Source organism: Sciurus vulgaris (genome assembly GCF_902686455.1).
Source record: "Sciurus vulgaris genome assembly, chromosome: 3".
Lineage (NCBI taxonomy): Eukaryota > Metazoa > Chordata > Mammalia > Rodentia > Sciuridae > Sciurus > Sciurus vulgaris.
This window is the reverse complement of record NC_136463.1, coordinates 62,538,405-62,554,833: the sequence shown is the minus strand read 5'-3', so window position 1 is coordinate 62,554,833 and position 16,429 is coordinate 62,538,405. Positions and strand designations below refer to the sequence as shown.

Sequence of the window (16,429 nt, the reverse complement as noted above, 5' to 3'; positions counted from 1 at the left end):
CAGGTCTTTGCTCCCTGGCCTGTTATGGGGGGTTGGAATGAGCTCACTTATGTGCTTCTCTGAGAAGTCTTCTTGGCCCAGTGCCAGGGCTCAAGAGGACCCATTGCCAGCTAAAGGTCACACCGCAGGTGGGAGTTTCCAGGATAAGAGAGAGGGGGACTCTTCTGTTAGGCTTCTGCCTGGCCCATACACTTGGAGCTAGCCAGCTCAGCCCTGGGGGTCTAGTCCCTCTCTTCTTTGCTCAATGTTCTTGGGGTGGTCCTGGTAGGATACTTCGTGTTCCATCACAGAGCCTTAGATTGTGGTTAGTGTGAGACTTGTGGTGGTGAGTGAGCATGTGCAGTGCTATCCAGCCACATTGTCCCTAGAGGCTCCTGGACCCTGTTTCAGCTCTGCCAGTCCCTTGTACTCCTCCTAGTGGACACCAGGGTCCAGGCTGACACCACCAGGTTGGGGCTGTGGGGGCCCCCTCATTCACACGCCTTCCTTCTGCTGGCCAGGGACTGGCTGTTTTCTTGCCTTTCTTCTCCCTTCTCGACTGTGCCATTCAGGAAGCTGAGAGTGACAACTTGGGGATGAGTGACAAGTGTGGGGAGTGTCAGGATACTATATTTGGGGGGTTGGGCCAAGAAGTTCCCTAATCTCAGGATGGGTATTATGGGGCTGATGACCCTCTGGGTCATGGCAGCGGGTGGCTTGTGGTTAATTGGAGAACTTTAAGCTGGGGACTGATGCTATCATATTAATCTTCCATTTGGCTGTCGTATAGGGAACTGGTGAGGGGGTGTGCAGTAAGAGGCAGGGAGACTGGTGGGAGACTGTTGAGTGGTCCACTGAAGGACGGTGACATGATAGAGCTATGGAGCTTGTGAGACACAGTCAGGCCTGGGACCCACTCTGAGGGTAGACTTGCGGGGGATTGGGTGTAGGATTGGAGCAATCCATGAGGACTCTTAGGGCTTTGTCCTGAGCTTAGAATGGGTGGAGGTACTACTCAGTGAGATGGGGGTTCTGGTGGGTGCAGAGTAAGTTTTTAATTTAATGAGAGTGCTTGCTTTGGCCTTGTTAAATTTGAGGTGCCCATCAGACAAGGGTGTGAGATGTGGAGTTAGCAAACCCAGCTGGAGCTGGACCTGAACTTCGTTCTGCATTTCCTAAGAGTGTTGTGGGCAAGTGACTTGATCACTCTAAGCCTCCAGCCTTCTAACCCTAACCCTCTGTGGATACTTGTGTGGCTCATGGGGTGTTTGTAAAGTGTCTGATTCAGTGCCCAGTGCCTGGCACATCACAGGGTTCTCAATCAAGGACACCTGAGACTTCCTAAAACTTTTGTTTCTATCATTTTTCAACTGAGGAATATTCAGTGACTTCCTGTTGTCCAGAGCAGAGCTTCATTCTTCTATTTTGTGGGTTGATTTGGCTTGTAGACTTACTATGTTTGGTCTGTACAGAGATTTTTAACATTGTATTGATTAGCAATGAATTGATTTTTCATGTGTAAAAATTGAGAAGAGCTCACATAAGAATATGGATTTCTGGCTTATCTTGAAAACTCCAGCTGCTTTGAGCTTGCATTTCTACTTGGCAACTGGGTTAGAGATAAGTAGTGACTGTCCCTTTTGGGCATTTAACACTGTCTCACTCCTCCACTCTTTTTATTTTTTAAATCAAGGTGAAATTTATATAACATAAAATTAATCATTTTAAAATAAACAGTTCAGTGGCATTTAGTACCACTAGTTCACAATGTTGTGCAACCACCACCTCTATCTAGTTCCAAAATATTTTGTTTTCATCTTCTCAAATAAAACCCCATTAACACTTACTCCCCATCCTTTCCTCCCTCCACCCCCAGCCCTTGGCAACCACTAGTCTGTTTTCTGTCTTTCTAGATATTTTAGAGAAATGGGATCCTTATGCTTCTGTATAGCAAAAGAAACAATCTGCAGAGTGAAAAAAGTATTCAATGGAGTGGGAGAAAATATTTGCAAGCCATAGATCAGATGGGGGTTAATTTCCAAAATATATAAGGAACTCCTACAACTCAATAGCAAAAAAACTAATAATGTGATTTAAAAATGGGCAAAAGACATGGATAGACATTTTTTTAAAAAGACATGCAAATGGTCAATAGAATATGAAAAAATGCCAATACCATTAATCATTAGGGAAATGTAAATCAAAATCACAATGAGACAGTACTGTTAGTATGGCATCATAAAAAAAAAAAACAAAAACAAAGGATGACAAATGTTGCTGAGTATGTGGAGAAACTGGACCTCATATAACACTGTTAGTGGGAAAGCAGAATGGTGCAGTTGCTATTGAAAGCAACATGGAGGCTCCTTGAAAATTTAAACAAAGAAAATAGCCAGCCTCATCCTTTTGCACGTGAATATTTGTTTTTTTCCCCCAACCATTTGTTAAAAAGTCTGTTCTTTCCATATTGATCAGTCTTGGTAACCTTGTCAAAAATCAAGTAGCCAGCTGGGTGCGGTGGAGCACGCCTGTACTCCCTGTAGCTCTGGAGGCTGGGACAGGACAATGACAAGTTCAAAGCCAGCCTCAGCAAGGCTCCTAAGCAATTTAGCAAGACCTGGTCTCAAAATAAAATATAAAAATAGAGTGGGGAAGGTGGCTCAGTGGTTGAGTGCCCCTTTTGTACTGGTTCAATCCCAGTACCAAAAAAAAAAAAAAAAAAAAAAAAATCAATTAGCCGTAGGTGTATGGGTTTATCTCTGGATTCTTAATTCTATTCCTTTGATTTAAATGTCTATCTTTATGGAACCACCATGCTGATATTTTTTTTTTTTTAATTTTTGGGACTGTTTTTAGTTGTAGATGGACATAATACCTTTATTTTATTTATTTGTGTGGTACTGAGCATCGAACCCAGTGCCTCACACATGCAAGGCAAGTGCTCTACCACTGAGCTACAACCCCAGCCCAGCCACACTGTTTTGATACTGTAGCTTTGTAGTAAGTTTTGAAATTGGGAAAGGTGAGTTCCCAAATTTGTTCCTTCTTTTTGATAATGTTTTGGCTATTCTGGATTCCTTGAGTTTCCTTATCAGATTTAGGGTCAGCTTTTCAATTTCTACAGGAAAACCAAAAACTCATCTAGGATTCTGATAGGGACTTTATTAAATATGTAGATTGCTTCGTTTGGTGTTGCCATCTTAACAATATTAAATCTTTCAATCCAAGAACATCGGATGTCATTCCATTTATTTAGGTTGTCTTTAATTTTTTTCAATAATGTTTTATAAATTCAGTATATAAGTATGTAAATCTTTTGGTTAAATCTGGCCTTATTATTTTATTCTTTTTTAATGCTATTTGTGAGTGGAATTGTTTTCTTGTTTTCCTTTTCAGATTGTTCATTGCTGGTGTACAAAAACAATCGATTTTTGTATTTTTCAGTTTTCCTGATTTCATTAGTTTTAGTCATTTTGTTTTTGTAAAAATTTTAAGGTTGCCTATATAGGATCATGTCATCACATCTTTATATTGTGGGTGCTTTTTATTTCTTTACTCTGGCTAGTGTTGTGAAAGCAGGCATCCTTATCTTGTTCCTAGTTTAGAGGGAAGAACTTTCACCACTGAATATGCTGTTAGTTATGTTTTTTAAAAAAGTTTTTTATCATGTTGAGGAAGTTCTCTTTTATTCCTAGTTTTCAGAGTGTTTTTTATTTTAAATAAAGAAGGGGTATTGGATTTTGTCAAGTGTTTCTTCTGCATCGATTTAGATGATCAAATGTTTTTCCCTCCTTGTTCTATTAATGTGATAATATTATATTGATTTTCTTATCTTGAACCAAACTTGCATTTCTGGGATAAAATCCTACTTGGTCATGGTGTTTAAAGTTCTGTTGGATCCAGTTTGCTGGTATTTTGTTGAGAATTTTTGCCTCTGTGTCCATAAGGGATATCAGTCTGTAGTTTTCTTGGGATTCCTTTTGTACGAATTTGGTAATGTTGACCTCATAGGATGGGTCAGGAAGTGTTCCTTCAACTATTCAACTTTTTGGAAAAGTTTCAGAGGATATGTGTTAATTCTTTAAATGTTTGGTAGAATTCACTACGAAGCCATATGGTTGGTCCTGGACCTTCCTTGATTGGGAGGTTTTTAATTACTGATGCAGTCTCTTTGTTTCTTATCCCTTGCTCTTTCATTGTCTCCCTGGTACCTGTAGTCATTTGTACCCTCAAGTCCTGTCTTAGAGATTTAAATTTGTCTGCCTGATTTTTAAGATGTCCTGTTAGATCTGTCATCTTTCCACCCTTCCCTCCTGACTCCATCTCTGCTCCAGTATCTCTGCTCACAGAGGCCCTTTCACACACCCTCTGCATTAAACACAAGTCCGTAGATCAGTGGTTCTCAAAGTGTGGTTACCTGGGAGCTGATTAGAAATGCAAAGTCTCTGGCTAGGAATCAGAAAAACTAGGGGTAGGGCCCAGGAAGCTGTGTTTTAGCAAGCTTTCCCGATGATTCACTGTGGTAGGTAATAGAGATCCACTGCAGACTCCTGCCTGGGTCCAGGTGATGTAGTGAAGGGGCATCTCTGAAGTACTTCCATAGCAGAGGAGCTGTGTGCAGAATGAGTAGGTGGGAGGGGAGACCAAAGAAGGGAAATGGAAGCATGCAGGTGGTTTTTTGGTGGTAGTGGTGGTGGTGGAGGAGGGAGACTTGGTTGGAATAGGACTTGATAAGACAACTTATCATTGAGGGCACTCACTAGAGAGATTTGGCCTAGATAGGATTGGGTGAGGAGTGCAATCTGTGGCCAGAGAATAGACATCTCTTATTAGTAGGCATGCTAGCCTGTCCAGTCCTGTCTGTAGCCGTCCCAGGGAGCCAGCCCTGGTCATTCCCAGGCCTAAGACTCAGTTTCCACTGCTTGCTTCATTCTCATCTTTGTCAGCAGAGAATTTAGTTACTTATTTGGCAAATGTCTCTTGAGGCTTTTTTTGTGTGCTAAACACTTCTAGGCAGAGGCAGACAGCAGTGAACACTATAGACCAAGAACCCCATGTCCTCGAGGACCTTCTATTCTGGTGATCTACTCTTTGTGGTCTTGTGGGAATAGCCCTGGTGTTTCTCTGTAGGACTCAGGAGCGGCCCACCCTCCAGGACCCGTGAGGCAGCAACCAGACAACTTGGTGTGCTCCATGGTTGGGTAGCTGGGGGGCATGTTGATCTGGTTCCTACTAGGGCGTGTGCTCTGAGTCTTTCACACACACACACACACACACACACACACACACACACACACACACACACACATTTTAATGTCTTTCATCTCCTTGAGGACCAGAGACTTGTTGTGACCCAGGTTTTCTTCCTTCCTCATTACCTCCACCTTATTTTCTAGGGATCCATGTGAGTGGAAAACCTTCACCCTCATCTTGCTATGAATTTGTTCTGCTGTTGATGTGCCTTTGCTCCCTCAGTGGATTGGGGTGGCAGGGATAATGAGTGAAGAGATTGCTGCTGAGCGTAGAGTATGTGTTGTGTGTTAGGTGCCGTGCCAGGCTGTGCACATGCTGGCTCATTCCAACATGCAGGGTGCCCAGAAGCACTCGTCCTGCTGTGATCCGTGGGTGTGTCGTCCTCTTGGGAGTGGGGCATAGCAAGGCTGCTCACACATAAACACACCCTCCAGGAGCGGGGGAGTGGAGCCCAGAGCTGGGGCAGGTTGCCCAGCAGGGACATGGCGCGCTGCAGGTGGGTGGCAGTGGGTGTCTCTTCAACAAGAAGGGTCAGAGAGGAGGAGGAGGAGGGAAAGGGGAGTGTGTGTAGTGTCTTTGAGGATGGGGTGCAATGATGGGGAAAGAACAGGTGGCTGTCTATATTCAGGGAGAAGCCACATCAATGTGTCGAGCTGCCATGAAGCAGTGGGAGGCAAACAAGGCTGCTCCTGCCTGCAGGAAGGGCACAGGGGGGTGTAATGGCTGCCATGGCCATCCTGTACAGTTGGACCTCCATATCTGTGGGTTCTGCATTCACAGATTCTATCAACCTCTGACTGAAAATATTTGAACAAAAAATTGTATCTCTACTGAACATGTACAGACTTTTCCCCCTTGTCACTAGTCCTTAAACGATATAGTATTAACAACTATTTACATAGCATTTACATTGTATTAGGTATCAGCAGTAATCTGTAGATTATTTAAAGCACACAGAAGTATGTGTGTAGCTATAGGCAAACACCATGACATTTTATATAAGGGACTTGAGCATCTGGGGGTTTTGGTATATGTTGAGGGTCCTGGATCTAATCCTCAGCAGATAGCAAAGGAAAATTGTCCGGTTGGGATTGTGGCTCAGTGGTAGAGCTCTTGCCTAGCTTGTGTGAGGCACTGGATTCTATCCTCAGCACCACATAAAAATGTAAATGAATAAAATAAAGTTGTTGCATCCATCCGCAACTAAAAATAATTAAAAAAGAAAATTTTGTCACACAAATCCATATTCTTTCCATTGCTTATACTTCTTCAACCATCCGGGCAGTGCACTGGCACCAGAGCCAGCAAAGAGGCACATTGGGGAAAATTTCTTGAGATTTTTCAAACCCAAGTGGCTCCTTGCATTTCCTGGTCCTGCCTGCTCCTCCTGCTTCAGACCTCCTCCAACAGTCTCTTCCCTGAAGACTGGCTTTGCCCTCAGGAGGGAGGACCAGGCAGTTTCTATATTGGGAGGTGGAGAGGACAGGGACTGAACCCGACTGAACCCTGGGGCCCAGCCTGTGACTTCCTTGGCTGAGCTGGCTCTGTGATTATTTCACGGCCTACTTGACCTGCTGTTAAAGCGGAGCCCAGGGGAAATGCTGGCCGCTGCTCTCATTTGGGTGGCAACGGTGGTTGCTAATAATAAATTAGACAACTGAGCTCACGCTGCTATTGATGAAGAGGCCGAATTACATTCCTCTGTGAAAATCCAGGGGCTGGCTTCCTGATGGAGGGGGATCCCCTTCCAAGGATTCTCTGGGCAGGACTTCAGCCTGTCCGACTGGGACCATGGGACAATGCCAGTGGCTCAGTGAGTATTTATTGAGTGCCTGCAGGGTGCCCTTGGCTATGTGACGTATTCTCAGGGTGTGTGGATGAGGGTGGATCTGCAACACTACAGCTGCTCTTCCAGGCTGCTCTGAGTCACTCTGCTTCTGGGTGGAAAAGGAGACTTGCTCTTTGCCAAGGCTGGAACTGTCGCATTGGAAAGTTCAACGAGTCACTAAGAAGTGGGGCCAACCCAGCTACGGCCAACTTCCATGGGCTAATTTCTGCTCCTGGGCACTATCCATGCAGGAATTGTCCCTCAAAGCATTCTCACATCTCAGGAAGACTCACAGCCCTTCTCACCATCTGTGCCAACCCCTAGGCCATAGAGCATCTTCATTCAGGAAACACGCACTCATTTTTAATAGGTATCCAAATACCCCAGCTCTAGGAAGACCCACAAAGTTAAGAAAAGCAAAGTATCCTAAAGCAGATAGACCATCTTCCCAATGGATCCAGGCTGTTTCCATAGTGAGTGTTTTCATAGTTCCTTCCAGTAGCTGCTACTTACTGAGCATTCTCCATGGACCTGGTACTATCTGGGCACTTCTTACGTGCATTATCACTTTATCCATGTAAGAGTCCCCAAAAGTCAGAGATTATTTGGTTCAGTTTTCAGGTGAGGAAATTGAGAATTGAGAGAGATTAATCTGAATCATCCCACACAGCCGGGCAGCATCAGGCTGGCCACTTCCTAGCCCTGGGTTCTGATCCCTGCTCTTTGCCAAGGCTGGAACTGTCGCATTGGAAAGTTCAACGAGTTGAACTCTGGGTTCTGCTCCCTCCTGTCTTCCTACTGCTTCTGAATCTAAGTAGCTTTGTTCTGCCTTGCAGATTTAGCTGAGTTTTGGCGGTCAGAGCTTCTCAGGTCCAGACCCCAGCTCTTCTTTCCTGCCTGAAATTCAGGATGTTTTACCCAGAGGCCAGTCCGGCTGGGCTTATCCACTTACTGTTTACCACCTACATGTACTTCTTCCTTTTTCCACCGTTGCCCACACAGTTCCTTCTGCCTGGGTACCATGTCTTCTTCTTCCCTGTCTATCTGATTTCTCTTTATCCTTTAAGGTCTGCCTTAAGGCTTCCATGTCTTGCAAGATGCCTTCTTTGATGTGTTGGTTTTAAGATATGTCCACACATTCCTTGATAGTTCTCAAGAGGTGGAACCTAATTCTCCTCTTGAGTCTGGGCTGAATTTGGACACTTGCTTCTAATACATAGGATAAGTGGAAGTGATGTTGTATAGTTTCAGGTTAGGTCATAACCTACAACTTCCTCTGGGCCCTTTCATTCTGGGGGAAGTTAGCTGCCATGTTTCAAGGACACTCAAGCAGCTGATGGAGAGGCCCACATGATAAGGACCTGAGGCCTCCTGCCATTATCCATGTGAGTATACCATGTGAGAACAAGAGGCTCCAGTCCCAGTTAGGCCTTCAGATGACCATAGCCCCTGCTGACATTTTGACTGTGGCCACTGGAGAAGCCCAGAGCCAGAACTGTACAACTAAGCGGCTCCTGAATTCCTTCCTCAGAAATTGTTTTGAGCCACTAAGGTTTGGAGTAATTTCTTATACAGCAGCAGAGAACTATGTTTGACATCCCAGTAAGAAGTGCTTCATGCCACCCCTGAACCATGATGCTGGTCATCAGTTATATTACCCTGGAAAGTGTTGTCTCATAATTAAGATCAAATACCCTGGAAGTTGGGCCCTTGCCTGGTACCTCCGTATCCTGTCCATGCCTTGGAGGTACTTAATCAGTTGAGGATAACTGCCTGATCAATAGAGGGGCATTGTTGAAGAACACAGCTGAAGAATTTTTTGATTCCCAGAGTGTGTGGATAACAGAGTGAGCTGGATTTGGGCATTTTACACTATAATACACAGAGCCCATGATCAGTTTGAGAATGAATTGGCCTGAATCCAGGGTCTTTCTGCAGACACTAAAGACTGAGTACTGGGTCCCTGGATATTACCCATCATGAAGTTGTGGGAAGGATCTTGAGCTGGGGTTGAGAAAGCAAAGAAAGGACTGCCAGAGTCTCCACTTAGGTGTCAAAGTCTTCAAAATGTGGATCATATGCACATGCGCGCGCACACACACACACACACACACACACACACACACACACACACACACTCTTATTGTGAAAAGTGAAAGAAACATCCTTAACCAACATCTCATATTGCCATATATCCTGCAAGGTATTTTTCTTTGCAGGAATGATACATTGTAATCAGGAATGATACTTGTAATCAGACATGTACATGTATATAAACAAACATCTTTTTGTGCTTAATTGAAAAATAGGACCATCTTGTTGTCAAAGCTATTTTTCTCGCTTAGCACTGCATTGTGAGTTTTTGTGCTAGTATAATTAACACAGGTCTCCTCTCTTGGTATTTTCTTGTCTGGGCATACACTCATGCATTATTTGCTTCTCCCCTCACTGGTGGGTACTGTATTTCCACTTTTTTTTGCCTATAAACAGTGCTGTGACACACATCCTTGTATTTGTGTTCTTGTGCAGTTGCTCAAATATTGCTTTAGGGCAAATTCCCTGAAGTTAATTCATTGGACCAAAGGATGTGAACATTTTTAAAACTTAGCACACGGAACACCAAATTGCTCCTTAGAAAGATTGTCCCACTCCAGTGACTTGGGAAACTGAGGCAGGAGGATTGCAAGTTCAAAGCTAGCTCCAGCAACTTAGAGAGGCCCTAAGCAACTTAGTGAGACCCTAAGTAACTTAGTGAGACCCTGTCTCAAAATAAAAAATAAAAAAGGGCTATGATATGGCTCAGTAGGTAAGCACCCTGGGTCCATCCCCAGGAACCCCCAAAAGAAAAGAAAAGAAAAGAAAAATTGATTGTACCAGGTGCTCACTTGTTTATAGTTTCTGTGTTCCCTTTTTTTTTTTGGTACTGGGAATTGAACCCAGGGGCTCTTAACAACTGAGCCACATCCCCAGCCCATTTTTACATTTTATTTAGAAACAGTATCTCACTGAGTTGCTTAGGGCCTTGCTAAGTTGCTGAGGCTGACTTTGAACTTGCGATCTTCCTGCCTCAGCCTCCCAAGCCACTGGGATTACAGGCGTATGCCACCGTACCCAGCAGTTCCTGTGTTCTTGACCCCCATATTCTTGCCAAAATTGACCAATCTGGCAGATGAAAGATGCTATAATATTATTTACTCTCCATTTCTTTAATAACAAGGGAGGTTGGGACATTTTTTTTTTTTGTGTGATAATTGGTCATTTTATAGTTCTCCTTTAGCAGTTTATTCATGTCCTTCACACATTTTTCTGTTTCCCTTAAAAAACTTACTCATTTATTTAAAGTTTAATTATGAAAGTAACATGGGTCTGTGTCTTTTTGAAATAGGCCAAATACAAAGCTTAACTTCTCTTACTGCTGTCATCTTGCCTTCCTGATAAAATAACTTTTGGCACTTTGAGTTATATTCTTCCACATAGTTTTCTATGCCATTTATAGGTGACTTTAGATTTTGTTTTTAAGGTTGTATTTATACAAGTGGAATTATATTCAATGCAGTGTTCTCTGATTTTCTCCTTCCCTCTAAATTCCCCTCAATGTCCCTTGGAGAGTGGCTTATCTAAGTAATACACATTGATTGCTTTGTTTTTGAATGGTTGCATAGCTTTCTTGAACAGCTCTATTGAGATAATTCACAGACCGTAAAGTTACCCATTTAAAGTGTACAATTTAGTGGTTTTGGCATATGCTTGGAGTTTAGCAACCATCACCTCACCACAATCAATTTTAGAACAGTTTCACCACCTCAGAAAGAAACCCACTCTCTGACCTCCCAACCCTCTCAACTCTAAGCAACCTAATCTACTTTCTCTGTATGGACCTTCTATATAAGTGGATCATATAACATGTAATCTTTTATGTCTACCTTCTTTCACTTAGTATAATATTTTCAGAGTTCATCCATATTGTAGCATATACAGTACTTTATTCCTTTCACGGCTGAATACTATTCCATTGTGTAGGTATACCACATTTGTATGCCAACTCACCACTTGATGGATATTTGAGTTGTTGTCATCTTTTGACACGCATGAAAAAATGCTGCTGTGAACATCATGTACAGGTATTTGGGTCCCTGCTTTTAGTTCTTTTCGGTATATACATAGGAGTGGGATTTCTTGGTCATGTGACAACTCTATGTTTAGCTTTTTGAGGAACTGCAAAATTATTTTCCACAGCAACTGTGCCATTTTACATTCCTACCAGCAATATGTGAGGTTTCCAATTTCTCTACATTCTTGTACTTATTGCATTCACACTTATTTTCTGCTTTTTGATTATAGCCATCTTAGTGGGATCTCATTGTGGTTTGGATTTATATTTCCTGATGGCTAATTGATGTTGATTGAATGTCTTTTCATGTGCTTATTGTCAATTTGTGTATTTTCTCAGGGGGAAATATCTATTCAGATCCTTTGCCCATTTTTAAAAGGAGTTTGTTTTTACTATTGAGCTGCTGGAGTTCTTTATATATTCTTGCTACAAGTCTCTTATCAGATATATGGTTTGCAAATATTTTCTTCTAGTCTGTGGGTTGTCTTTTCACTTTCTTGAGAGTGAGTATGAGGACTTAGTGTTAATTCTTCTTTAAATATTTGGTAGATGGCACAGAAGAAGGAGAGAGAGGGAGGAGGGACAGGAAAGGGGTGGAAATGCAGAATAGATTTAACAACTCACGCTAGATGTGTGTGTAAATATACCACAGTGAATTTCACCTTTATGTACACATATAAAGCATCAATAAAAATAAATAAATAAATGAGTGAATGAAAGATAAGTAGAACAGAGAAAGGGGGTGGGCACCAGGGACTGAAAGGGAGTAAATCAAATTCTGTGCATGTGTGATTTTGTCAGAATGAACCCAATGATTATGTAAAAGTATAATACGTTAATTTAAAAAGTAAAAAAACAAAACAAAACAAAACAAAATGAACACATAAAAATATTTCGTAGAATTTACAGATGAAGCCATCTGAACCTGGTCCTTTCTTTGTGGGTAATTTTTTGGATCACAAATTCATTCTCCTTATTTATTTTTCTTTTTTGAAAACATTTTTAGTTGAATCTGGACACAATATTTTTATTTTTTTATTCATTTTTTTTATGTGGTGCTGAGGATCAAACCCAGTGCCTCACATATGCTAAGAAAGTGCTTTACCACAGAGCCACCACCCCAGCCCCCAGTCTCCTTATTTCTCACATGTCTTTTTAGATTTTTTTGTTTCTTACTGTGTCAGTTTTGATAGTTTGTGGTTTTCTAGGAATTTGTCCACTTCATCTAAGTTATCTAATTTGTTGACCTGAAATTCTTTGTAGTATTTATTTTTATCCTATGAATGTAGCTTACTCTAACTGGTTTCTTATAGATTGGCATTTAAGTTGTTCAGAAATTTTTCAACTGTTACAAATGATGCAGCAACGAGCATTTTGAGAGTATGCATCTTCTGCATACATGGGAATGTTAGAATATAGATTGCTTGAAGTGTAGTTGGTGGGTTGGCCATCTGTGTATCTAAATTGCTGATTGTTTCTGCCCCCTGTCCTCCTGCTGCTCATTTTTCTATAAGCTCTTAATGTTGGCAATCTTGGTCTCCTGGAGGCAGAGTTGGTAAGAATGCACAGTATAGTTGGTGCCTTTATATCTAGAGAAGTGGGAAGGGTAGGTTTGGGTGTCTGGTGGATGCTTCTGGTCAAGGACATTAGGTGTGAGTGCCCCAAGCCTAATCCTGTACATTCACATGTGGGATCTGCAGACCTAGATCCTGAACTGCTGGTGGGTCAGAGGCGCTCTGCCTCTAACAGGTCAAGTTAGCCTTGACCCAGGTTATTTGGATTTTATGGCAGGAATGGGTCCCTCCAGGTGACTGCTTGGAGGTCTCTCCCTTCTGAAGAATTCTGAGAACAGTGGGAGCCCCAGGAAGTTCTGGCTTATTAGTGCCTACAGAGGAAGGGAGATTCGGGGAGGCACTACTTCTGCATGAAAAAGAGGACAACGCCTTCCTCCTTGTCTCTGCATTCTTTGGGCACTGCCCTGGGCACCTTGACTCACGGCTTGCCAGTGCCCAGATGTGTGCAGTGATGTTAGTGTAAGAAAGTGAGGTTCTTTTCCTGGAGTGGGAAGCGGGGGACTTCTGAGGGACAAGGACATGTCCTTCATCAGGGTTAAGCTTCCAGCCCCTCAACCATCCATTCTGCCTCCTTGTTCTCCTTTATGCCTTTACCTGGAATTTACAGAGGGGGTCAATGAGGGAGGTTAAAGGTTTGGACAGCTGCAGTTTGAGATTTTTAAAATAATCCATCCAGGTGCCGGAGGCTCAGATGAATGGGTTTCAGGCTGTTTCACAAGCTCTAGGGTCCCAAAGCAGTGCCATGGGGACGGGGTCCAGGATGTCCCAGGGGGCACATCAGGGGCTCAGGCCTCTTTCGCTGCTGTGACTGGAGTGGGTGTGTATACTGGCTCTCTGTCAGGGTCTGAGTGAGATTTTGTAGGAGACAAAGAGTCTGTGTTGCCACAGATGTCAGAAAACTACGTGTATCAGACATCTTGGCTTCACTGTTGGGTTGAAAACATCCCAAACATGAATCCTGCTGGAGGCTGAGTCTTCACTGGTGTTTGAGGAATGTGACTTTCCCAGGGGTCCCACTGCCCCTTCCCCCAAGGAGATAGAGTGGCTGCTTTCTCCCCAAGGCCACTGGCTAGCCCAGGTCTGTTTAATTTTATCTTTTGTTGTATGGGGTGTTCTGGTTCTCCAGTTCTGCAAGGCAAAATCAAATTATCTTCTCTCTTGACTCAAATGAATATCTTCCCTGGGGAAGCCCTGAGCTTAGCTTCCAAGCAGTTGGTGAGGAGGAGGCTCTGATTCCCGTCTTTCTCTCCCTACCCCCTTTGTGTCTTTCAGTCGGCGGAGTTCTTCGAGATGCTGGAGAAAATGCAGGTGAGCATTCCCAAAGTGGGGAAGCGGCCCAGTCATGGTGTGGTTGCTGCTGGGACCTTGGAGGTATCAGCAGCAGGACATACCTTGGAGGGACAGGCCCTCTCAGCCCAGACAACCTGAGGCCATTTTGCTATTGAGCAGCAAAGCACTTGGGAAGACTCTAGCCTGAGGACAGGAAGGACCAGCCGGGGAGCCAAACACTCCATCAGGGACTGGAAAGAGGCCATTGTTCCTGGAATGGGGTGGAAAGAAAGCTTGAAAAAGCAAGTCCCATCTGAGGTGTGTCATCTTCTGTAGGGGAAAGAGCTGCAACATGGGAGGCAGACCTGAGTTCAAATCCTGCATTGGACGCTTAGTTGTACAAGTTCCTTACTGTTTCCACACCTCTAAGTAAACAATAATAAAAAATACTCACTGAGCTGAAATAAAAGAACATATGTAAATAATTGGTAGGCACTCTGTGAATGTCAATGTTCAATGTGGATTTGAAGGACTTTTATAAGCACAGCCCTTATCTGCAGATTCCAAATCTATGGATTAAACCAACTGTGGATGAAAAACATTTTAGAAAAATTTTCATCTGTATTGAACATGTACAGATTTTTTTCTTGTCATTCTTCCCTAAACAATGTAGTATAACAACTGTTTACACAGTATTTATATTGTATTAGGTAGTGTAAGTAAGCTAGAGATGATTTAAAGTATATGGAAAGATGTGTGTAAGTTCTAGTCAAACACCATGCCATTTATATAAGGGACCTGAGAATTTGTGGAATTTTGTATCCGTGTGGGTCCTGGAACCAATGCCCCTGAGGTCAGGGCTCTCAGGTAAGAGGGTTGCTCTAAGGAATATGAGCAGAGATCCAGGTGGAATTGACGTGGGTGAAGACAGTGGGAAGAAGCTGATAATGGCACACATGTTTCAAGCACTTCTCCTAGGCTCAGAGATTGACAGGTGTTATCTTGTCCTGACAAGGCCCTGGAAGTAGGTATGATACCATTACTATCCCCATATCACAGGTGAGAAAACTGAGGCATTGAGCTATTAAATATAGCACTCTAGGACACATAGCAATAAGCCAGAGGGCTTAGCTATTGTACCATGATACTTTTTACCCTAAGGAGAAGAGACAGATCCTGTAATAAGGTTGTGGGAGCTCTAGGAGGAGGGGCAATATGGTGCTCAGGGCAGTCCTGAGGTGCAGGTAGAGCTGGCAGTTCTCCTGAGAGGCAGGTAAGAGGAGACCTGTTGGAGGGAAAGATAGTATTTGTGTCATTACCACGAGTAAATTATTAAGATTCTACTCCATGCTTGCCAGTGTGTGGACTACAAACTCATTTTACATTCATTTAGGGAACTTCTAATCAAGTTGGCGGAAACAGGGCTGGCATGTGCACTGCTCGAGTCGTGGGGACAGGGTATAATTAAGTGCTCAACTGCGTGGAGCAGAACCAGGATTTTCCCCTCAAGCCAATGGGATCCCTGCACTCTGGCAAGCTGGTGGGGAATCCGGAGGCTCATTCTTCCTACTCCCTGGTGGTCTCCACGGTCTGCCTGTCCTCACCCCGAGCTGGAGTCTCCTCCCTCCCCCACAGGGCTTCTGTGTGAGTGTGCAATTTAGCCCCACTTAACTGGCCTCATATTGTTCTGTTTTTAGAGGCTGTCGGGTGGGTTTGTTTCTCAGCTAGAGTGGGAACTTCTCCAGGGCAGGGGCTTGTTTTTCCCCTTCCTCTATATATCTGGGACGAATGACACCCATGGTGGTTTGCTGCTTCTATCTCAGTTGAGACGTGGGCGCCAAATTCCCAGTGTGTAAGACTACCATGTGCCCACGGGTGCCAGCCGCGGAGGGCTCACAGTCCCCGTTTACTCTGTTGGTAGGAAACTTGCATGTGGGGAACTGATGGTGACCAGGCAGTGTGTAGTGGGGGTGGAGTCTGTCCTTGGGCTGGGCTTCCTCTATCCTTATCTTGCAATTGTGAAAACAAGCTTCAGAGCAATTAAGTGCCCAGGCAACTCTGCTAGTTGTGAAGAGCTGAAACTAGGATCCCTGATTCCAGCCCAGGAGTCCAGGGATGTGAAGAAGGGCACAACCCCTGTGAAGTAAGAGGAGTTTAGAGCACATGCTTTGGATGCTTCAGTCCCAGGTTCAGGTTTAACCCCCATGCCTTCTGGTTGAGTATCTTTGCCCTTTGAGCCTCCATTTTCTCATGGGGGGTGGTGGTGGTGGTTGGGTGTCAGCTATTGATTGTACCTGTTGCACTTGGGGGAGAGAGGGCCCAGTTTGGAGCAGTGGCTTTGTTGTGGGGGAGGGAGTGCGGTGGCTGAGGGGCCGGGAGAAGGTTTGCTCTCCTGCCCCAGGGACTGTTCCCAGA

General features: G+C 43.8%; 1 protein-coding gene across 11 annotated transcripts in view; it reads left to right on the top strand.

Annotated features, from left to right (window-relative positions):
- RAP1GAP2 (RAP1 GTPase activating protein 2) overlaps window positions 1–16,429 on the top strand; it is a 227,928-nt gene that overhangs the window by 159,365 nt on the left and 52,134 nt on the right. For 8 of the 11 annotated variants that reach the window (XM_079130826.1, XM_079130829.1, XM_079130836.1 and 5 more), the window contains one exon: window positions 14,018–14,053. The exons of the other annotated variants lie outside the window; for them this stretch is intronic. In XM_079130826.1, coding sequence (XP_078986952.1) covers window positions 14,018–14,053 — 36 coding nt within the window. The remainder of the gene's footprint in view (window positions 1–14,017; window positions 14,054–16,429) is intronic. 11 annotated transcript variants of the gene reach the window in all.